Source organism: Armigeres subalbatus, chromosome 3, assembly GCF_024139115.2.
Source record: "Armigeres subalbatus isolate Guangzhou_Male chromosome 3, GZ_Asu_2, whole genome shotgun sequence".
Taxonomy (NCBI): Eukaryota; Metazoa; Arthropoda; class Insecta; order Diptera; family Culicidae; genus Armigeres; species Armigeres subalbatus.
The window spans coordinates 314,924,382-314,947,876 of NC_085141.1; the positions used below are offsets into that span (position 1 = coordinate 314,924,382).

The 23,495-nt window shown below is 43.1% G+C and overlaps 1 protein-coding gene across 3 annotated transcripts in view; it reads left to right on the forward strand.

Annotated features, from left to right (window-relative positions):
- LOC134225345 (sodium-dependent nutrient amino acid transporter 1-like) overlaps nt 1-23,495 on the forward strand; it is an 80,920-nt gene that overhangs the window by 54,472 nt on the left and 2,953 nt on the right. The window contains exons 1-4 of one of the 3 annotated variants that reach the window (XM_062705337.1): nt 663-745; nt 827-1,019; nt 1,085-1,397; nt 1,498-1,747. In XM_062705337.1, coding sequence (XP_062561321.1) covers nt 843-1,019; nt 1,085-1,397; nt 1,498-1,747 — 740 coding nt within the window. In that variant the 5' untranslated portion in view covers nt 663-745; nt 827-842. Of the gene's footprint in view, nt 1-662; nt 746-826; nt 1,020-1,084; nt 1,398-1,497; nt 1,748-1,883; nt 2,119-23,495 lie in introns of those variants that run through there. The other 2 variants (XM_062705336.1, XM_062705338.1) reach the window with 2 other exon arrangements.

Consider the following 23,495-nt stretch of genomic DNA (forward strand, 5'->3'; position numbering starts at 1 on the left):
TCAGTTGTGTTCCACAAAGAAAAACACATCTCGTAAGTTCATTAACCAGACCAGTTAATAAACCAGCTGTTCAATTTCAGCCCTTTATTTCGTTCGCATGCCAATACCTCAACGAAGCGTGTTCTGCGTTCAGATCGTTGATCATTATTGACATTGAAAGTAGGAAGCAATGTTCGTATGTAAGTACAGTACGTATCTGCTAGGAAAAAAAATCAAGCGGACCGTATTCAGTGACTATGTCGAGTCGACTATAACAGATCTACTAGAATAATTATAAACAAAAAACCAGTCGCCGTACCCCCAAACCATGATACGCTCATTAGCAGCGGCGGCGTTGAGATTCTACTCATGAAAGTGAAACTTGTTCGACGAGTTGGTCCATTCATGCATTCTGGTTGATGGGCATCATCTGAGTAAATCCGCGCGGTAATCAAAAATGCAGCAACCTGCTTCTGAGAAAGATTTTTTTAGTGTGCGAAACACTACAACGCTTGTGGCAGCCTGCAACTGATCCACAAACATTGATAGCCGTTGCACGCAAAAGCGTGGAATAAATCTGAATAAATACATAAACAAGTGGAACAGCTGACAGGTATGCGGTAGCTGGCCTATGAGGGTAAATGGTTGAGACAGACTGACTCGAACTCGCGTCCTATATAGGGTTATTGTAGGATCGATCGATTCGAGCGGGTAATTGTTGACCCGTTCGTTTAACAACTGAGCTACCGCATGTTTGATCCAATTTGTGTGTATATGTGGATAATCTTAACAGCTACTAATTATTCAGAACTACTTAACAAGTCTGCATTTTTCCGCTTTGTTTCAGATCTGTTGCGAAAAAAATGGATTCTGATTTGGATCGAAGCAGAACCACGTTGGAAGGTCACGAAAATAAAGGATTCGTTGGAGAAAATCCCTCCATACCGGGTCAGTTCCGATGGAGCACGGTGATCGAGAATGGAGTTCCAGTTCACAGCGATGGTACCCGAGATAGGAGGCACTCACGGGGTGGAGACTCAGTAACTTCGTAGTACTTTTACGTATTTCATAGGGGTACTAATCGCTGTCCTTATTCCTTTTGCAGGCAGTTACAAAGACTGTTACCGACAGTTCTACTACCTCCCTGGAAAATGGAGAAGACGACAGCGGCAAGGGACGCGATCAATGGGGTAAAGGAATAGAGTTTCTGATGTCTTGCATAGCCATGTCCGTTGGGTTGGGCAACGTGTGGCGCTTCCCGTTCATCGCCTTGGAGAACGGCGGTGGCGCTTTTGTGATACCCTACATCATAGTGCTTCTCCTAGTCGGCAAGCCGGTTTATTACATGGAGATGATTATTGGACAGTTTTCCAGTCGAGGGAGCGTCAAAGTATACGATTGTGCTCCCGCTATGAGAGGTAACATTCTTATTTCATTTGAATCCACCTTTTGTAAATTGTGTATATAAAATTCCCCTAAAACAAATTTGAATACCCCATTTCTTCAAACCACCCGAAGGCATCGGCTACGGACAGGTTCTCTCGATAGCGATCGTGTCTACCTACTACGCGTCGCTGATGGCCACTACTTTGAAGTATCTGTTTGACTCGTTTCAAGAGATCCTTCCTTGGGCCACCTGCGACGACAGTTGGGCCGATTTCTGTATCCCTTCGGGGAATTCCCAGCTTGAAGGGCGCTCGAACGACACGATCGCCACCAACGTGACCTCACTTGTACAGATGAGTTCTTCGGCCGAATTGTACTATAAGTAAGTCCGATTTGTCTAATTGGCTTCTACTTGGGGGAACTTTTTGGTCACTAAATAGGCTTTCAAACGGTTGCTACCAATTTTATAGAATACTTTTAAACGAAACCTTTTTTTTTTCACCCGAATAATATCAAAGGTGTCGGCTACGGGCAACTGTTTTCGGTAACCTCATTAATCACTTACTACTCATCGTTGATGGCACTGATCGGTAGCTATATGTACAACTCATTTAAAGACCCATTGCCTTGGGCTCACTGCAGAGCGGAATGGGGCCCGGATTGTGTTAATGCTAGTGCTAAACAGTTGATATTAACTAACGATAGCGAGGTGGATGCTACTAATAGGATAAGCAGTTCCGAATTATACTTCAAGTAAGTGAACAAGGGTATACTTGTTGTGGCGTCCTTATCGAATTTTGGTAAAAAAAAGTGAATTGTGGATAATTTTAAGTTGTTCTGTTGATATTCATCTACAGTCCAGTTTAGCAAGTCTTAGAGCAGAACAGCACACAGTTTCATTCTTAGACTCCGTCTGTGAGAATCTCCGTATCACGCAAAAAAAGCGTTCATGAATTCGATAACCTAATATTTATGATATGATATACACGTCAGGGTTAAATGGTATAATCAACAATATGTGCTTAATAATTACAATAAATCAAATGCATAAATTACACGAGAAATCAATAATCCCACCCTATTGCTCTTCTCGCACTAGCCTTTGGCTTTTTTTTTCTTAAAATTATTTTTTATCTCTCTAATGCCCAGACCGGCTTAGGCAGGGCACTTTGAATCTTTTGACGTTGGACTTACGTCTTTCTTTACTATACTGGATGTCATTTAGATTTTTGGAAATCGAGAGCGTTACGCTGAAAGGGAAGATTTCAAACGTTACTAGCGCCTTTATCTTTTGTTGGATTTTGAAGGTTTATATATCAATCGACTCGGACACTCTCCAGCAATTTGTCAATTCCATTGAATTATTATTATTATTAGTTATTCAGACTAAGGCCGAAGTGGCCTGTGCGGTATATAAGAGTCTTCTCCATTCGGCTCGGTCCATGGCTACACGTCGCCAACCACGCAGTCTACGGAGGGTCCGCAAGTCATCTTCCACCTGATCGATCCACCTTGCCCGCTGCGCACCTCGCCTTCTTGTGCCCGTCGGATCGTTGTCGAGAACCATTTTCACCGGATTACTGTCCGACATTCTGGCTACGTGCCCGGCCCACCGCAGTCTTCCGATTTTCGCGGTGTGAGCGATGGATGGTTCTCCCAACAGCTGATGCAACTCGTGGTTCATTCGCCTCCTCCACGTACCGTCCGCCATCTGCACCCCACCATAGATGGTACGCAGCACTTTCCTTTCGAAAACTCCAAGTGCGCGTTGGTCCTCCACGAGCATCGTCCAGGTCTCGTGTCCGTAGAGGACTACCGGTCTAATTAGCGTTTTGTAGATTGTCAGTTTGGTACGGCGGCGAACTCTATTCGATCGGAGCGTCTTGCGGAGTCCAAAGTACGTACGATTTCCAGCCACTATGCGTCTCCGAATTTCTCTGCTGGTGTCATTTTCGGCAGTCACCAGTGAGCCCAAGTACACAAATTCTTCTACCACCTCGATTTCGTCACCACCGATGCAAACTCGCGGTGGGTGGCTCACATTGTCGTCTCTTGAACCTCTTCCTATCATGTACTTCGTCTTCGACGTGTTGATGACTAGTCCGATCCGCTTAGCTTCCCTCTTCAGTCTGATGTAGGCTTCCTCCATCTTCTCAAAGTTACGTGCCATAATATCTATGTCGTCGGCGAAACCAAATAGCTGGACGGACATTGAAACTTAAGATTATTAACGATAAGCTATTGATATTTTCAATTCTTGTCAAAGCCTCAAAAATTTCATATATAACCAATCCCTTGCATTCCTAACACGGACATCAGAATGCAGAAAGCCACGGGCCTTCGGGTCCACCGCAAGATTTTCTTTGTGTATTAAAGTAGCTATGCTTGCCGTGAGTGAGTCATTCCAGTTTGTGACAGCAGCGCGTTCGTACGGTACCTTTCTTTCCTCCGCAAGTTACCCTATCCGTCCTCCTTCCAAAAGGTACCCCAGAATTAAACTCCCCTTCCCACTTTACAGTTTTTGGACTGTGATTTTTCCCACAAATTTTCCCCGCTTTTACCCCCTCCCTTCCTTTCGGTATACTACGAACCAATTACCTTTTCCGATGGAATTGGATCTCCTAAGGGAGATCTCGCACGAAGTTCGTAACTGCAGTAGTCGACTAGATACGACACTTTGAAGATAAGGCGTTTTTCTCCTGGGCTATTTAAATGAGACGAAGGTGAATATCGGTTGCATTTAAGCAACCGGTTAACTCCATTGAAAACTACACACCAAAAAAAAGTGTCTTCAACATCATGGTTTTAATTCCAGAACAATGATTCAGAGTGTTGATTCCCAATCTGTGGGAACATCATCAACTCTTGGGAAGAAAACTGCACCACGAATTTCATTTGTTCGATGGAGCATGTAGTCTAATTTTCTCATTTCCCGGCAATTGCACTCAGGCAATGAAAATAGGCAACGTCCCTTCATCACAAACTGCCGTTCACAGACGGAACACCACAGGGATCTTGAGCGCCCTTTCTTTCAGCCTGTACATAAACAATCTTCCATGTGGTCTAAAATGCAGTTAGTAGCTTTATGCCGATGACCTGCAAATATTCTTTCCGGATCTATACGAGAGATTGCGAGATTGGTCGCTGCGGTCTACAAGGACTTACAATACATCGACCGATGGACAATAGCGAATCACTTGTTCTGAATCCGGAGAAAACTCAAGCGATCATTTTTTTTTTGTAAAGGTGACCCTATTTTGCCTGCGACTGATATTGTATTTTGTTGAGAAAAACTCCATTGAAAACTACACACCAAAAAAAAGTGTCTTCAACATCATGGTTTCAATTCCAGAACAATGATTCAGAGTGTTGGTTCCCAATCTGTGGGTCGCGAAAGACAAAACGTGATTCATACTTTCGTTGGGTGATTAGAGAACAACAAATTTACGAAGCCAATTTCCTTCTTTTATTTGTCAAATACAATGACAATTTCTTCCAAAAAACATTCCAAACAAACCAAAACTAAGCGGTGTTTTACTAATAAGATTTAAGAACAACCTTATAAAGATAAGAAAATCCATGCTAATCCAAATCAAATCCAATGCAATTTCAATCCAAATCTAATTCAAATCCAATCTAAATTCAATCCAAATCGAATCAAAACTCAATCCAAATCAAATCCAAATCCAATCAAATCCAATACAATGCCAATCCAAATCCAATTCAAATCCATTCCAAATCCAATCCAAATTCAATTCAAATCCAATCCAAATCCAAACCAAACTCAATCCAAATCCAATCCAAATCCAATCTAAATCCAATCCAAATCCCATTCAAATCCTATTCATATCCATTACAAATCCAATCCAAATCCAACTCAAATCCAATCCAAATCCAATCCAAACCCAATCCAAACTCAATACAAATCCAATCTAAATCCAATCAAATCCAATCCAAAGCCAATCCAAATCCAATTCAAATCCTATCCATATCCATTCCAAATCCAATCCAAATCCAATTCAAATCCAATCCAAATCCAATCCAAATCCAATCTAAATCCAATCCAAATCCAATCCAAACTCAATCCAAATCCAATCTAAATCCAATCAAATCCAATTCAAAGCCAATCCAAATCCAATTCAAATCCAATTCAAATACATTCCAAATCCAATCCAAATCCGCACATTTAATCCAACTTTTAGTTTCGCGTATAGTACACCATCAACCATTTGCCATCAACTAGTACTGCTACCCAATAACTCCAAACTAATTTTAACCATTTCCACCGATCTTCCAGACGCGCGTTGTAATTTTGCAAACCACAACTCAATTTCATACGGTCTTCCAGGCGAGGCTTTGATGTTCTTCTAACCTCAAACCATTTTTCGACGGCCTTCGAGACGCGTCTTGTGATTTTGCAAACTAATTTATATCACCCGTCACAATTTAACCACTTGAATTCAACTCACCTCATGAAATCAGCGACAGGATTTAAAACTCAAAGGTGCAGCCCAATCGGGTTGTACGCAAAGGTGACGTTGAACTACGTAGCTGTATGTAATATACAGGTTTTCGACTTTTCTGTTCGATGAGATCAAAGCAAGCATGTTTCAAGCCCAGGGTGAATATGTTTTCGCTGTTTATCCTGCTCTCCTGAGATTGAGTGAGATTTTAGACTAACATTTAAAAAGGATGATAAAAATATTTTTTTCAAATAAACGAGGATGAATAACACTCTCAAGCGATCACATATTCAAATTATCAATTAATAAAAACTCGCTAGAGAGTAAGAATCGTTCGATAATTGTATCTTGATTCGAAGCATTATTGGTGAATGCTACTTTTGAACTTTTTTCCCTACATAACACCAACACACAATGCCTAACATTCGCTTGAGCTTCATTGTTTACATTAAATTGGTATTAGATTAGATTAGTTTGGTTTACATTAAAATAATAATTTTGTGTTGCAAGATTTGAAAAGTTATAGCCGATAACAACTCGCCTACTTTTCTCACATGCGAAGTTATCAAATGATAATTCCAAAAATCTGGCTGATAGTGTAGCTTGACAGTTTGAGAGTTTATTGATAATAATTATCATTCCTTCACGTGAGGAGTCGGACTTTGCATTTACTCCAGCAGACACCAAGAGCCGAAGAAAGATTACCAGAACGCATTTACTGCAGCAGCGAAAAATATTCCGAGCCTCTCTTCTGGCATCAATAGACGTAAGTGAGCAGCTGTCGTCAAACGCCCCCATGCTTTACAGAGAAAACGCGCGTGTTAGTTAGAAGAAACGAGCTAAAAGTCCTGTAAGTTGCATTAATTTGACATCTATGCCGGCTTGAGGTTCCCAGTTAGGCTTGAGAACAAAGGCGCAGAATCCGAAGATGGCGAGATCGATTCTCGATCCGATCTAGGATGTTTCGGGTGGGAAACATTCTCACACCCTGGGCATAGTGTATCCATTGTATTTACCACACAAGATACATACTAATGCAATGGCGGGCAAGGAAAGCTTTTAATCAATAACTGAAGAAATACTAATAGATTACTAAGTTGAAAAGCAGGTCAAGTTCCAGTTGGAATGTAGTGCTATGGAAGAAGAAGCTTGCAATGCACTTATGAGATTGACTGATTCACCGAAACCAATTCCTAAACTGTTAGCAAGTTTCAGTACTAAATATTATCATACGTATATATTGTAATACACTGGAGTCATTTTTTATGCGGATGATATGGGCCACGTGAATTAAAACAAAGTTAAACCCAGCGTAAATTCCAAAGTATGTCTGAATGAACCGCAGAAATCCCGAAATTCGAGTGAAAAAAAAATCGCATAAAAAGCGATTCGTGTAAAATATAACCGCGTGAAAAACGACTTTAGTGTACATCGGGAATGAAGCGTTGACTCTTCCTTGATCGAATGGTCCAAGAAAATTGAAAATCCATCGAGAAATGGCTGAGATATTAACGATCAAAGTCTATCATATTTTCGTGACGTTTTTCGATTTTTTGCAATTTTAAAGTGTACCCCAATATAGAAAAGACAGACGTAGTTCTACGTCAAAAGCCGGCGACGATAGGGTTAATACCCGCCTGCTCGTCTTCATCCACCATTCGAGGGACCTCAAGACCGGAGTATCCCTTCCCTTGAGGTTCCCAACTAGCTGCTACCCCCTACTGCTACTACTTCTCTCCGATGAGTGTTTCAGTTGTTGGTTATTTGGCCAAACCAAAGCTCGTTCCAAGGCCTAAAACTGCATCTGTGGTTGAGTAATGCAGGGTCTTACGCTGAAGCCGCCCAGAGAAACCATACTCCCGCAAACCGGCCGACTCAACTAGTGGCTGATGACGTAGGCGCAGAGATGCGAGCTATGCCTAAAGTATTGGAATCTCTTCATCTCGACTTACAAACTCTCAGCATTGAGAATGAGCAGTTGAAAAAGCAACGGGACAGCAAAGCTGCATCCCAACGGGGGGCACTTTTTCTCACTAAATACTACGACGCCCATGCTTTCACTAGCTTCGACGCCAACGTCCAGCGCCACTACATTGGAAGCGGCTTCTAACATCGGCTCTTCCATCAACCTCCCCGCCCTTCAGAGTTCGCACAACAGTAACGCCAACACGTCCAAAATCTCGTCAGATAAGGAAGTTTTGTACTCTCCACAACAGAAGACTTCAAGCAAAGATATAGAATCTATGGCTAAAATCACCCCTTCCAATGTCGGAATCAGTTTCATGGTCTTCAATACCCTCATTAGTGTGTAACCTGCAACTGCACCAGGAAATCACCCAAAGTACATCACTGCACTCGGCGGAGAGATCGCCTTAGTCGGGTCACTGTTAAACTCGCACTGAGGGAGAACGATGCTTGGCTGCTTGCTCATCATCAACACCAAGCCGCATATAATATAGAACGGTATATAACAGGGCTGTCTAGTCCCACACATCCCCCTTTCTCTCCGGATTTTTTTTGTGTCGTGCAATTATACATTATTTGGTTTGTACCCGCAGCGCTGGGTAGACACCTTTGCGTGGTGTGTTACTGTGTAAGATCTACCAAGGTCATATTGTCAGGTCAGCTACAGGCAAATCCTGACCCAACGAATTCCTTCCCTAATATTCAACTCCGTGGTACTTATGAGGGTGTCGCTGAGTCCACACTGCTGAGGACCACACCCACCTTGATTTCTGATAGCAATCTGAATAAGGATTTCAGGAGAAAAACATGAGTATCACTAGTGTCCAATCTACGTAGTTTACCGTAACAATGCTATGCTATGCTATGCAATTATACCTTCTTTGGTTTTCTCTTTTATATATTTTATTTTCGAGTTTCTATTTTATTCATTTCTCGGTGATAATACCACTATGTAGATTTAATTTTCGAACATATAACGTTCCAAGGTCAAAAAATTGAAAACCATTTCCACCGAATATTTCCGGTGTGAACAATTGAAGTTTCCCCTAATAGTTGTCCCATCTGCACTCCCCAATATGGTTCACCGCACTTCTCTTTCAAAGACTCCAAGTACACGTTGGTTGCGTGTATTGCCTAGGTCTCCTGCCCGAATAATGGCTACCGGTCTGTTGAGCGTTTTGTAGATTTTTCAACGGCTTCAACTGTGTACATCACCAACTCTTGGGAAGAAAACTGCACCACGAATTTCATTTGTTCGATGGAGCATGTAGTCTAATTTTCTCATTTCCCGGCAATTGCACTCAGGCAATGAAAATAGGCAACGTCCCTTCATCACAAACTGCCGATCACAGACGGAACACCACAGGGATCGTGCTTGAGCGCCCTTTCTTTCAGCCTGTACATAAACAATCTTCCATGTGGTCTAAAATGCAGTTAGTAGCTTTATGCCGATGACCTGCAAATATTCTTTCCGGATCTATACGAGAGATTGCGAGATTGGTCGCTGCGGTCTACAAGGACTTACAATACATCGACCGATGGACAATAGCGAATCACTTGTTCTGAATCCGGAGAAAACTCAAGCGATCATTTTTTTTTGTAAAGGTGACCCTATTTTGCCTGCGACTGATATTGTATTTTGTTGAGAAAAAAATCAGCATCTCGGACTGCATGGGGAACCTTGGACTACGTATGGACAGACGTCTGAAATAAACCAATCAGGTAAACGATGTGATAAGTAATGTCTCTAATACACTGTACACTTTTTGAAGGTTTTCGCCGGTACTACCCGTTGCAACTAAAAGAAAGCTAGTGCAATCTGTAGTAGTACGATTGTTTACATACAGTGATGTTGTCTACTACCTGGGCTTGCCCGTAGCACTCAATTTGATTCCTTTACAATATTTGCTGCAGAGAATCAACAGCGGCTGTTTTGAACACGATACTCGGTCACGACATTGCAACAATTTATTAACATCAATAATTCTACAAACAACTTACTACACCACCCTCAGTATGGGGGACATGATAGAACGAGATCGTTTGTTAAATCCAACATACCAATTCGATGAAGAAGGCATAATTATATGAGGAACCAACTACCGTTGGCGTCGAGACAGCAGAACACCGTGGTCAAGTTCAAAGCAACATTGATGGGCAACACCAATTAACGTCTTCTGACAGTTTACTAGTTTATACCTGTTAATACTTAGATTCAGCATTATTAGCTTTCCTATGTAAAATTTTCAAAAAACCTACTTTACCTGACAAAAGGTTCAACCACGTACGGTACGTTCCCCTAATAACCAACAATTACAATTACAAATCAATTCTTTCTTTGTCTGAAAACCTCCTGCTTCGATTTCTATGAAAAACGAAATGATGAAACACTGATCACCACCGATGAAAACTCGTGGTGTATCTACATTATCTTTTTGAAGTCTTCTCCTGCCATGTACATCGTCTTACACGTATTCATAACTGTAGCAGGATTTTTTTCCTAAAGTTTCTGAAAGTAAAGTAACGCAAATAGAATCCTGGCAACTTGAAGCTTTCTTCAACCCTTCAAGTGGCTTCACGGGAGTGTACACTTATAACTTCACTTCCACCTTTTCAACAAGATTTTTTTTTGCTTTGCTCGATAGGTAGACGGTTTGACAGTTTAATATGTTGATTAAGCTTCAATCTTTGCGCAAACTCTATATAATATACTCTGGCTAGTTTTTACGTTTAATGTTACGAGTCAACGCATCAATGTAGCTGGTTAACCCGTTTCGGTCTGACCTAGAAATCAAAATTGAAATAACCCGTGTAGGCTCATTTTTCGTCCGATTGCCATGAAATTTTCAGGGAAGAAGCGTCATCATGTCTATTTTTTGGTACATGCCTTGATTTGACCATGGTGCCAATCCGGCCGGATTTATTAAGGGGGGGTCCTGGGTCAGATGCAGTCAAAAACGGGTCATTTTTTTAAAACCATTGATAAATGAACGAAAGTGACCAGAATGCTGATGCAAACGTGGTCAATCATCATTGACCAGCATTATAAGTTAGTTTTGATACATTTGAATCACCAGGACATGGTTCCGGATGTTCCGGGAACCTGGTTCCCTGGGGTATCCCTGGGGTGGTGGACACTTTTCAAGTGAACACAACCCAGTCTTGCGACATATCAAACTTCATGGTTTTGGAAGAAAATCCTAATAGATGAGTTTTTGGGAGGTTTTGGACACATTGGCCACATCCGGAAGTGTTCCCGGGATCCTGGTTCCCTCAAGGAAGTGGACAAATTTCGATTAGCACCGAAACCCATCTTGCGACATATCAAACTCCATGATTTTGAAAGACAAGCTCAATAGATGAGGTTTTGAGAGGTTTTGGACACAGTGGCCACGTTCGGAAGTGTTCCCGGCCGCCTGGTTCCCTCAGGGAAGTGGACAAATTTCGATTAGCACCGAAACCCATCTTGCGACATATCAAACTCCATGATTTTGAAATAAACGCACAATACATGATTTTTTGAGAGGATTTGGACACATTGGCCTCGTCCGTAAGTGTTCCCGAGAGCCTGGTTCCCTCAAGGAAGCGGACAAATTTCGATAAACCGAAACCCATCTTGGGACATATCAAACTTCATGATTTTGGAAGACAAGCTCAATAGATGAGTTCTTGAGAGGTTTTGGACACATTGGCCACATCCGGAAGTGTTCCCGGGATCCTGGTTCCCTCACGGAAGTGCACAAATTTCGATTAGTACCGAAACCCATCTTGCGACATATCAAACTCCATGATTTTGAAAGACAAGCTCAATAGATGAGTTTTTGGGAGGTTTTGGACACATTGGCCACATCCGGAAGTGTTCCCGGGATCCTGGTTCCCTCAAGGAAGTGGACAAATTTCGATTAGCACCGAAACCCATCTTGCGACATTTCAAACTCCATGATTTTGAAAGACAAGCTCAATAGATGAGTTTTTGAGAGGTTTTGGACAGAGTGGCCACGTTCGGAAATGTTCCCGAGAGCCTGGTTCCCTCAAGCAAGCGGACAAATTTCGATTAGCACCGAAACCCATCTTGCGACATTTCAAACTCCATGATTTTGAAAGACAAGCTCAATACATGAGTTTTTGGGAGGTTTTGGACACATTGGCCACATCCGGAAGTGTTCCCGGGATCCTGGTTCCCTCACGGAAGTGGACAAATTTCGATTAGCACCGAAACCCATCTTGCGACATATCAAACTCCATGATTTTGAAAGACACGCACAACACATGATTTTTTGAAAGGTTTTGGACACATTGGCCTCGTCCGTAAGTGTTCCCGGGAGCCTGGTTCCCGCAGGGAAGCGGACAAATTTCGATTAGCACCGAAACCCATCTTGCGACATATAAAACATTGGCCACGACCGGAAGTGTTCTTGGGAACCTGGTTTCCTCAAGGAAGTAAACAAATTTAGATTAGTACCGAAACTCATCTTGTGACGTAACAAACTCCATGATTTTGAAAGTCAAGCAAAATAATGAAGTTTGGTATGTCGTAAGATGGGTTTTGGAGCCGATAGAAATTTGACCGCTTCGCTGAGAGAACCAGGCTCCGGGGAATACTCCCGGACGTGGCCAGTGTGTCCAAAATCTCTCAAAAATTCATGTATTGTGCTTGTCTTTCAAAATCATGGAGTTGGACATGCCCCAAAATGGGTTTCGGTGCTAATCGAAATTTGTCCGGTCCCCTGAGGGAATCAGGCTCCCGGGAACACTTCTGGATGTGGTAAATGTGTCCAAAACCTCTCAAAAACTCATCTTTTGAGCTTGTCTTTCAAAATCATGGAGTTTGATATGTTTGATATGTCGCAAAAAGGGTTTCGGTGCTAATCAAAACTTGTCCGCTTCCCTGAGGGAACCAGGCTCCCGAGAACACTTTCGGACGTAATCAACGTGTCCGAAATCTCTCAAAAAATCATGTATTGTGCTTGTTTTTCAAAATCATGGAGTTTGATGTATCGCAAAATGGGTTTTGGTGCTAGGCAAGATTTGTCCACTTTCTTGGGGGAACCAAATTCCCGGGAATAATTCCGGATGTGGCCAATGTGTCCAAAACCTCTCAAGAACTCATCTATTGAAATTGTCTTCCAAAGTCATGGAGTTTGAAATGTCGCAAGATGGGTTTCGGTGCTAATCGAAATTTGTCCGCTTCCCTGAGGGAACCAGGCTCTAGGGAACACTTACGGACGAGGCCAATGTGTCCAAAACTTCTCAAAAAATCATGTATTGTGCGTTTCTTTCAAAATCATGGAGTTTGATATGTCGCAAGATGGGTTTCGGTGCTAATCGAAATTTGTCCACTTCCCTGAGGGAACCAGGCGGCCGGGAACACTTCCGAACGTGGCCACTGTGTCCAAAACCTCTCAAAACCTCATCTATTGAGCTTGTCTTTCAAAATCATGGAGTTTGATATGTCGCAAGATGGGTTTCGGTGCTAATCGAAATTTGTCCACTTCCTTGAGGGAACCAGGATCCCGGAAACACTTCCGGATGTGGCCAATGTGTCCAAAACCTCCCAAAAACTCATCTATTAGGATTCTTTTCCAAAACCATGAAGTTTGATATGTCGCAAGACTGGGTTGTGTTCACTTGAAAAGTGTCCACCACCCCAGGGAACCAGGTTCCCGGAACATCCGGAACCATGTCCTGGTGATTCAAATGTATCAAAACTAACTTATAATGCTGGTCAATGATGATTGACCACGTTTGCATCAGCATTCTGGTCACTTTCGTTCATTTATCAATGGTTTTAAAAAAATGACCCGTTTTTGACTGCATCTGACCCAGGACCCCCCCTTAATAAATCCGGCCGGATTGGCACCATGGTCAAATCAAGTCATGTACCAAAAAATAGACATGATGACGCTTCTTCCCTGAAAATTTCATGGCAATCGGACGAAAAATGAGCCTACACGGGTTATTTCAATTTTGATTTCTAGGTCAGACCGAAACGGGTTAAGCTGAACGTTCTGTAAATCATACTAATAGTGTCAACCCATGCTAAAGCGATGTTTATAAGTAGGCACAAAATTACCTTGCCATAACTCTCTGCCTGTTTCGGAAGGGATAGAAAACATCTTTGTAATTCGAAGTTCGCGTAACACCAGATCCATCGCCTTGACTAATCTTGTCAACTGGCGATTCATTCAACACGCTATAGTTTTTCTCTCCATTTTCCAAAAAACTTGGTTTGTGCTTTCTAGGGATCCTCTTAACACACCATTGCGTTTATCAAAAAAACTTTCTCCACTTTATACAGTTGTCTTTCCAACACGCCCACGTCATGGCGTGCATTGCGTAGGTACCAACTTGTCAACCTTTCTTTCAATCTATCTAACGGTTACAATATTTCGCAAATCATTTAAAGCTTTTGTCGTGGCACCACGCCATTAAAACTCACAGCATTATCCTTTCAAGTCCACTTGGTGGTCTTTCCAACACGCCATGACGGTCCTCAAAACACGCAAATCGTTTCAATTTGACACGCTATTGCGGTCCTCAAAACATGCAGATCATTCTACTTGGCGGTTTTTTCAACACGTCATTGCGTTTTTCAAAACACGCAAATCATTTCAACTTTCTGGAGGTCCTCTCAACACGCCACTGCGGTCTTCAAAACATGTGAATCATTTCAGTTTGACTTTGCGGACCTCCTACCACGCCAATCATTTTCCTTGGCGGTCTTCCCAACACGCCATTGTGGTCTTCAAAAACGCAAATCGTTTCAACTTCACTTGGCGGTCCACCCAACACGCCATTGCGGTCCTCAAAACACGCAAATCATTTGACTTGGCGGTCCTCTCAACACGCCATTGCGGTCCTCAAAACACGCAAATCATTTTACCTGGCGGTCCTCCCAATACGCCATTGCGTTCCTCAAGACACGCAAATCATTTTACCTGGCGGACCTCTCAACACGCCATTGCGGTCTTCAAGACACGCAAATCATTTTACCTGGCGGTCCTCCAAACACGCCATTGCGGTCCTCAAAACACGCAAATCATTTTACCTGGCGGTCCTCTCAACACGCCATTGCGGTCCTCAAAACACGCAAATCATTTGACTTGGCGGTCCTCCCAACAGGCCATTGCGTTCCTCAAAAAACGCAAATCATTTTACCTGGCGGTCCTCCCAACACGCCATTGCGGTCCTCAAGACGCGCAAATCATTTTGATTCTACTCCCTGTCACTTACCAACACGCAAATCGTTTAATCTTCAATTTCCTTCCAATACAACATTGCGGTTTTCAAAACACGTATATCGGTATATAATCTGGAGTCTACCCACTCCCTGCCACTTACCAACACGCCATTCCGATTCTCCCAACTCGCAGCATCTTTCACTACGCAAACACAACAAAAAGTAAACAACTTTCTTATTTTATTTCTTTTTCGTGAAACTGCGCAGTGGGTGATTTCCATGACACAGAGTTTTCACAATTTTTTTTTTTTATATATCTTTATTATAGAGGTTTGCAGCCCTAGGCAGTTTTCACAATGTTACACTCGATACTAAATGAAATTAGCAACCAAACCTGCAAACTGTCGCCAAATGTGTAACCTGCAACTGCACCAGGAAATCACCCAAAGCACATCACTGCACTCGGCGGAGAGATCGCCTTAGTCGGGTCACTGTTAAACTCGCACTGAGGGAGAACGATGCTTGGCTGCTTGCTCATCATCAACACCAAGCCGCATATAATATAGAACGGTATATAACAGGGCTGTCTAGTCCCACACAATTAGCACGCACAACATCTTCCAAAAAGCAGTTTTTTTCACTCAGTTTCATTGCAGGCATTGACTAAACATCAAAGCTAAAATATGTTGCATGAAGATATAAAAAAAAGTGAGAATTGTGACCAATGTTTTATTACTATAGCAATGCAACACGTGTTTGGCACTTGGAAACAAACAACCAAAGAATGCTGCACTGCATGTTGCACACATGGAGCAAAAACATTAAGTTGCAAATAATTTACCATATAACATCAATGCGCCTTTCGATAGATGGAAGAGGAATGCACTTTCCCCATGCAAGCCAAGTGCATCTCCGGAGGACTCCGAGGAAGCCAAGCGTTTCCCATTAGGTGTGCTCGGGACGCATTATTTTCCCCCGACGAATGACGTGGAAGACAAGCCATCGAGAAGCAACGTGTCCAACCGAACAATAATTTAAGCTGAAGAAGCTGGCTTTTCCAGGCACCCTGAAAATTAAATTTCAGGTGGTATGTCTCATCCTTTTTGGACGCTTTTCAAGCACCCCGGGGACACCAATCTGGACAATAAGTCCCATCGGACCCAGCATCGCAGGCATCCCAGGCACTCTGTCCTGGGTTATAAGTCCTACAACTTCCAGCAATTCTGTCCATCTCCTTTTTCCGACCTTCTTTCTGGGTCCAGAACTCATCAAAATCTGACCATGCACGAGTCTCCCGTCGATTATGGCACCTTTCCGGTTTTTTTCGGGGAACAACAACCCAGCGCATCACCTGGTTTTTTCCTCCCTGACCAGAACAATACGAGTGGTACATCAAACGATTCACCCCTACCATCCACTGGTTCGGACCAAGGTAGCACGCTGGCCCCCTCCCCTACACCCACTCTTCCGCTGAAGGCCAATCTTTGTCTCCCGTCGAACATCAACGGCTTCTGGAACAACTTTTCCAACCTAGAACTGCTCACGCACGACAGCTCGCCGTGGATTATTGGCCTTCAGAGGGTCAATCGAGTTGTACTCGACTCCATGATCCACTCCCTCGGAGGGAAGTACAAGTGGACCATCAAGCTAGGTTTTAATATCCGGCTCTTCGGGATATTCCGTACGATGTACTTCAGCTTGACGAGAACCTTCCAGCTGTCAGTGTTCGTCTCCAAGGTAGTTACCAAGTCCTGTGACTCTCTATCGGGTATCAAGATAAAGGTAAGCGATATAATTAACACCTCCCTCGCCCCTGTCCTCCTTATGGGGGATATGAACCTGCATTATCCAGCCTGGGGTGACCTCAGGTCTGATCCTCGTGGTATCGCTATTCGCGAATCTTTTTGAGAACGCGGACCTAGTAATATTTAACAACGGTTCGACCACCTTCTTTAGCGGCCACTCGGCCACCGCAATCGACGTGACTGCAGCCAGTCGGTCCATACTCCCATCTCTTAAATGGGAAGGTTCCACCGATCTATTCGGGAGCAATTATTATTCGAATTTGGTCACTTTCCACGCATCGCCCCCTGACATCATCCGGAGGCCAAGATTGGCAGGCATATGACCATCATCTTTGACAAGCATTTGAATGGAACACACCCACAACTCTACCCGAATTCATCAAAACCGTCCTCGGTACTGCCGTTGCCTTTATAGCACCAGCCCGGTGGCATCCCTATCTCACACAATAGGTTTGTTTTGCAGCCAACATTACGCGACCGTATCCCACTGACAGTTCTGTATCCTAATGAGAATCAAATGTGATGGTTGTAAACAAAAACACATACCATCATGAGTTTTACACTGAGATGTTGGCTACATAATCATGGCGTCGTGCCAGGTGGCTGTATAGCACACACTACCACTCGGCCAGGACGAAAGGCATTGCTTTGTGGGCCGAACAACATGCGTCATGTGGTAAAGGCAAGAAAGAAGACCCTACGAGCGCTCCGGAGACTTCCCGCCGGTCATCCTAACAAGGTAAACGCCCTCCAGGACTACAAAAAAAAGCACTATGAATGCAGGTCAGTGATTCTTGAAGCAAAAAAAAACAGAGGAAGGATTTTCTAGACTCGGTCGACCCCGGCCAATCTGCAGTTGAACTCTGGGGAAAAATAAACGCTCTTAGTGGTAAGCGAAGATCCTCCCCATCCATATTGACACAACAACTGATCGTACCATCTCCGATCCTCCTGAGGCGGCTAACGCTCTCGGGGAATGTTTTGCCGGTCTCCGTCAACAATTATCCAGCTGAGTTTCAGCGGACCATCATCAGCTGTCCTTTGCCCTATCAAGGAGTAACGTAAAATCGTTCGGTCCCGATGGGTTTGGTTATCACATGATCAAAGACCTTCCTCCCTCCGCCAAAATCCGTTTTCTGGAGTTGATCAACCAAGCATGGTCGGATCAAATTTTTCCGGACGAGAGGCGAAAAAGCCTCGTTGTACCCATCCCCAAGAACAACATTTCCTCTCGAGATGTCACAAAATACCGGCCTATTTCACTGACCTCTTGTGTCTCCAAGGTTGTGGAGAGATTAGTGAATCGGCGGCTGAGAGACAAATTAGAAGCCGATGGTAGGTTCGGTTTTTGCCAACACGTGTTCTGCCCACGGATACGGCACGGGCACTTAATTCGCAAACCAGGAAGATGTACTGCAAAACGCATACAACGACGACAAGCGCGTGGATCTAGTTTCCTTGGATATCTTCAGTCCTTCAACAGAACTTGGACCCCAATCGTCCTTAACCAAGTAAAAGCGTGAGGATTTTCCGGTAACCTCCTTGCCTTTGTCTAGAATTTGCTCACATGGTACTCTTTTCATGTTATCATTGGCAAGCATAGCTCGAGGACCTTTCCAGAGGAAACCGGAGTTCCGCAGGGATCCCTTCTATAGCCATCACGTTATTCCTCGAAACGATGAACGAGGTGTTTCGTTCCCTCCCCGCCAACATATACATATATGTATACGCAGATGACATTCTGCTGATTGTCATTGGTGGCATACCCGATCGTATACAAATTAAGGCACAATCCGCGGTCCACCGTTGGGCCAACTCGGTAGGCTTTACCATGACAGCCAGCAAAAGCATACGAGAACACGTCTGCAGATGGAGGCATCAGCTATCCGCCCTGAGCATTAAGTTGGAGAACCAGCCCATCCCCAACTGTTCCCGCTGGGCATATACTTTGCGATATGCTCGAAGGAATCGGCAACTTCAGGAATATCAGGAGGAAGGATATGCCCACCAGGCTACAGAAGTGGAATTGGACGAAACCGATCTCAGACGCGTATGATACCTTCCTTTGGGTATTGTAGTTAATCCCAAGAAGCCATCTAAGGTACGGATAATTTGGGATGCGGCGGCAAAAGTTGACGGTGTTTCGTTACTCACATTTCTGCTCCCGGGACTTGATCTTCTGGTTCCGTTACCCTCCGTGCTTTTCCGATATCGCCAGTATCCGGTGGCCATCTGCGGTGACATAATGGAAATGTTTCATTAAATTCGTGTCGCCGCAGAAGACCGACATGCCCAACGCATCCTGTGGCGTGATTCTGCTGCAGAACCGCCAAAAGTATTCTTGGTGGATGTCCCAACCTTTGGCTCGGCAAGTTCCCCTTCATCAGCATAATTTGTCAAAAATCGAAACGCGAAGGATCATGAAACCCAGTTTCCCAGGGCGGCAGAGGCAATTTTAAGTCGCAATTATGTCGACGATTACCTCGACAGTTCTAAACACATCTCGCGGTTCTAAAACATCTGGGAGAAGTACCGAAGGCTACTACGAAAGATTTGACGACAGCAGGTTCCAGTGAAACCGAGAGGGTACTCGGTATGCTTTGGATGACAGAAACCGATACGCTGTGTTTCTCAACAAAGTTCAGGGCAGAAATAGAGGAACTTATCCATTCGAAAGCTGTTCCCACGACACGCCAAATACTGAAGACTGTGATGAGTCTTTTTGACCCGCTTGGGCTTCTTGCGACTTTCCTAGTACATGACAAAATAATTATGCAGGATGTAAGGCGAAGCGGAGTGAGCTGGGACGAGTGCGTGGATGACCGAGTACATCGGTGGCGGAAATAGATCGAGCTTTTTGAAAAAGTTACAGAGATGCAGATACCTCGATGCTACTTCAAGGCTGCCAGCGCGGAACTGTATGGCATATTGCAAGCACATCTATTAGTCGACGCCAGCGAGGCGGCGTATTCGGCTGTCGTATACTTCATAATCGTTGATACGGAAGGCAATCCACAATGCCCTCTCGTAACTGCTAAAACTAAGGTTGCGCCGATCAAATACGCCTCCATGCCACGTTTGGAACTGATGGCAGCCGTTTTGGGAGCACGATTACTATCATTCGTAGGGGAGAATCACACGGTCCCGATACACCAACGCTACTGCTGCACAGTGGCTAAAACCGTGTTTTAAGCGCGTTTAATTAATATCACCTTTATTATGCAAGTTAGCTTAATGGTCTCTTCGAGACATTTGATCAGTAAGTAAATGCGCTTCTTTGAAGGTATTTAGCTTACTGATCAATCCCCCTATAAGTGAGATAAAATTTTTGTTTTTTTCTGCTTTACAATGGACGAGGTTAATGTCTTCACAAAAGTTGAAGTAAAAGTTCTCCTGAAAAACTTTGTCGAAGACACCGAGTTCGTAATTTCATTACTTTTGAAAATTTGTTACGTTTTATTCCGACAACCCCCTAAAAATGGTTTTTCCATCATAGCTTTTTTATTTTCAATTCTACATTTTTTGCATGTTCTAGAAAGTTATAGATAATAACAAAATACGTCGTTTGGTGGTAATTGCACCTTAAAAACTTGAAAAATAAAAAAGTTATAACAGTTTTAATGTATTTTTTAGTCATATTTGATGTAGTTGTAACTAAGTATAGGGCAAATTGTGGCAAACAATCTCATACGCATATCAAAGTACAAGTAATGGACTTTAATTTAATACTTAAATTGTCGAGTTGTAAGCGAATGTAAGACATGTTTGAACAAATAACTTTTATTGCTATATTAAAAGTGTATTAATGAAAATTCATTCAAGAAGTTGCTTTGCTTTTTTAAGATACTACACAAAATAATTTTAAAGCATTGAATTCGCTAATCGCTGTAGCTATTTTCACTGTCACTGTTGTCACTGTTTATGCTGCTATTTGAAAAGTTCTTCAGAAGAGTTTTTGCGTCCTCCGAAAACGAATATTCCGCGAATACTACTTATTAACGGATCAGATGAAACGAGTAGCATATTCAAAACATCGCCGTTCGTTGCTTGTGACAACAGGCAGTTTTGTTGGCAGCAAAAACAGTGACAACAGTGGCAGTGGAAAATAGCGACAGCGATTAGCGAATTGAATGCTTTAAAATGATTTTGTGCAGTATCTTAAATAAGCAAAGCAACTTCTTGAATGCATTTTTATTAATACACTTCTAATATTGCAATAAAAATTATTTGTTCAAACATGTCTTACATTCGCTTACAACTCGACAATTTAAGTATTAAATTAAAGTCCATTACTTGTACTTTGATATGCGTATGAGATTGTTTGCCACAATTTGCCCTATACTTAGTTACAACTACATCAAATATGACTAAAAAATACATTAAAACTGTTATAACTTTTTTATTTTTCAAGTTTTTAAGGTGCAATTACCACCAAACGACGTATTTTGTTATTATCTATAACTTTCTAGGACATGCAAAAAATGTAGAATTGGAAATAAAAAAGCTATGATGGAAAAACCATTTTTAGGGGGTTGTCGGAATAAAACGTAACAAATCTTCAAAAGTAATGAAATTACGAACTCGGTGTCTTCGACAAAGTTTTTCAGGAGAACTTTTACTACAACTTTTGTGAAAACATTAACCTTGTCCATTGTAAAGCAGAAAAAACAAAATGTTTATCTCACTTATAGGGGGATTGATCAGTAAGCTAAATACCTTCAAAGAAGCGCATTTACTTACTGATCAAATGTCTCGAAGAGACCGTTACGCTAAATTGCATAATAAAGGTGATATTAATTAAACGCGCTTAAAACACGGTTTTAGCCACTGTGTGCTGGTCAGATTACAAAACCGTTTTGGCCAGGCTTTGCTCCGATCACTGCAGATACACGCACTCTTTAGTTTGCTGCTTGTCGGGTTGGGGAAGTTCTCTCGAGTCAAAGGAAAATGAAGTAGACACAATATCACCGCTGAAGCCACAAAATGGAGCAAGGGGCCTTGTTTCGATGAGGAAAGCCTCTGGATCCAAGGACCGGAGTTTCTAGGCCAGGCGGAAGAACATTGGCTGAAACCAAAAACGCCGAATATCTTAACAGACGAAGTACTACGTCCAAATAAGTTTGCCTCTTATCAATTTCGAACGGTTTTCCAACTGGAATAGACTACTTCGTGCTGTGGCTTACGTTTACCAATTTTTCACCATCCACAACGCCCGGAAAACAAACTCTAGCGTTGAGAAAGGACCAACTCACGATGAGCTGAAGGCAGCGGAGATTTTAATCTGGAGGATGGTACAATGGACAGTTTATCCGGACGAGGTGTCTATCATGGAGAGCAACAAACATCTCCCGGAAGATCAGCGGCCTACACTTGATAAAACCAGCTCGCTATACAAGCTTAAGCCAATGCTAGACGAGTTCAGTCTTTTGCGAATCGACAGCCGAACTGGAGCTGCGCGCGTGCATCAATATGACCTTAAGTATCCTGTTATACTCCCATGGAAACACCATGTGACGAACTTGATCGTCAACTTTTACCACAGGAAGTACCTTCATGGTAATACGGAGACGATCGTCAATGAGCTTCGGCAAAGATACTACATTCCACGGTTGTTGTGTGTGGTTCGTTGGTTCGTGTGGTTGTAAAGACCATATCAAGGAATTGCCAATGGTGCAAAGTTTATAAGATGGGACCATTGCCAGAAGCTCGACTGCATCCGCAGGTTCGTTTGTCGCCGAGGAGCACCATTAGAAATATACTCCGATCACGGACGTAATTTCGTCGGAGCAGATGGAGTTTTGAGAGACCAGATGAAGCGAATCGATGAAGAGGCGGTAGCATTGTTCACCAATACCAAAACGAAGTGGTACTTCATACCCCCTTCTGCCCCACACATGGGGGGTTCATGGGAGCGTCTTGTACGCTCCATCAAGACTGCGCTAACAAGCCTACCGCAGGACAGGAAACTCGATGATGAAGCACTGTTAACATACCTGGTCGAAGCAGAGTCAATCGTAAATTCCCGCCCCTTAACGTATTTGCCGCTGGATGCTTCAGAACAAAAGGCGCTTACGCCAAACCATTTTCTGTTGGGGAGTTCAAGGGGCGTGAAGCAACCTTCGAGAGAAGTAGGAAAGTTGGGATACCTTACAAGCAAACTTGGATCATTTTTTGAAGCGCTAATACCTTCCTACGCTTACACGTCGTACTAAATGGTTTGGAGATGTCAATGCAATTTAGGTTGGAGACTCAGTGGTTATAGTCGAAGATAAGAGACGCAACGTATGGACTCGAGGACGAATCTTGGATGTGGTGCGAGGTTGTGATGGCAGAGTTCGTTGTGCCGACATCGAGCGGAGTTTTTAGAAGGCCGGTTACCAAACTGGCAGTGCTAGACATCGCAGGAACCAGTAAAGCTGAGACCGACACTCAGTCTTACGAGGAGGGGGATGTTGATGACACCGTTTCAAATTTGGCAACCTTGTCAGCAGGAGACAACTGCTCCGTAGCCGAGCCAACGAATGATACACCCATCACATCGCTACGAAGCAACAATAGATTGTAGATGCTGTTAGAAGTGATAGGATTTATTGCAGGCTACAGATGTGATGTGCATTTATTCTCGTATTAATTAAGATATTTAATATTGAATTATAGTTGCACAAGTCGATAATTTGAGTGCCGAAAATGCGTAGTTAAAAATGATTGCGGTTTAGT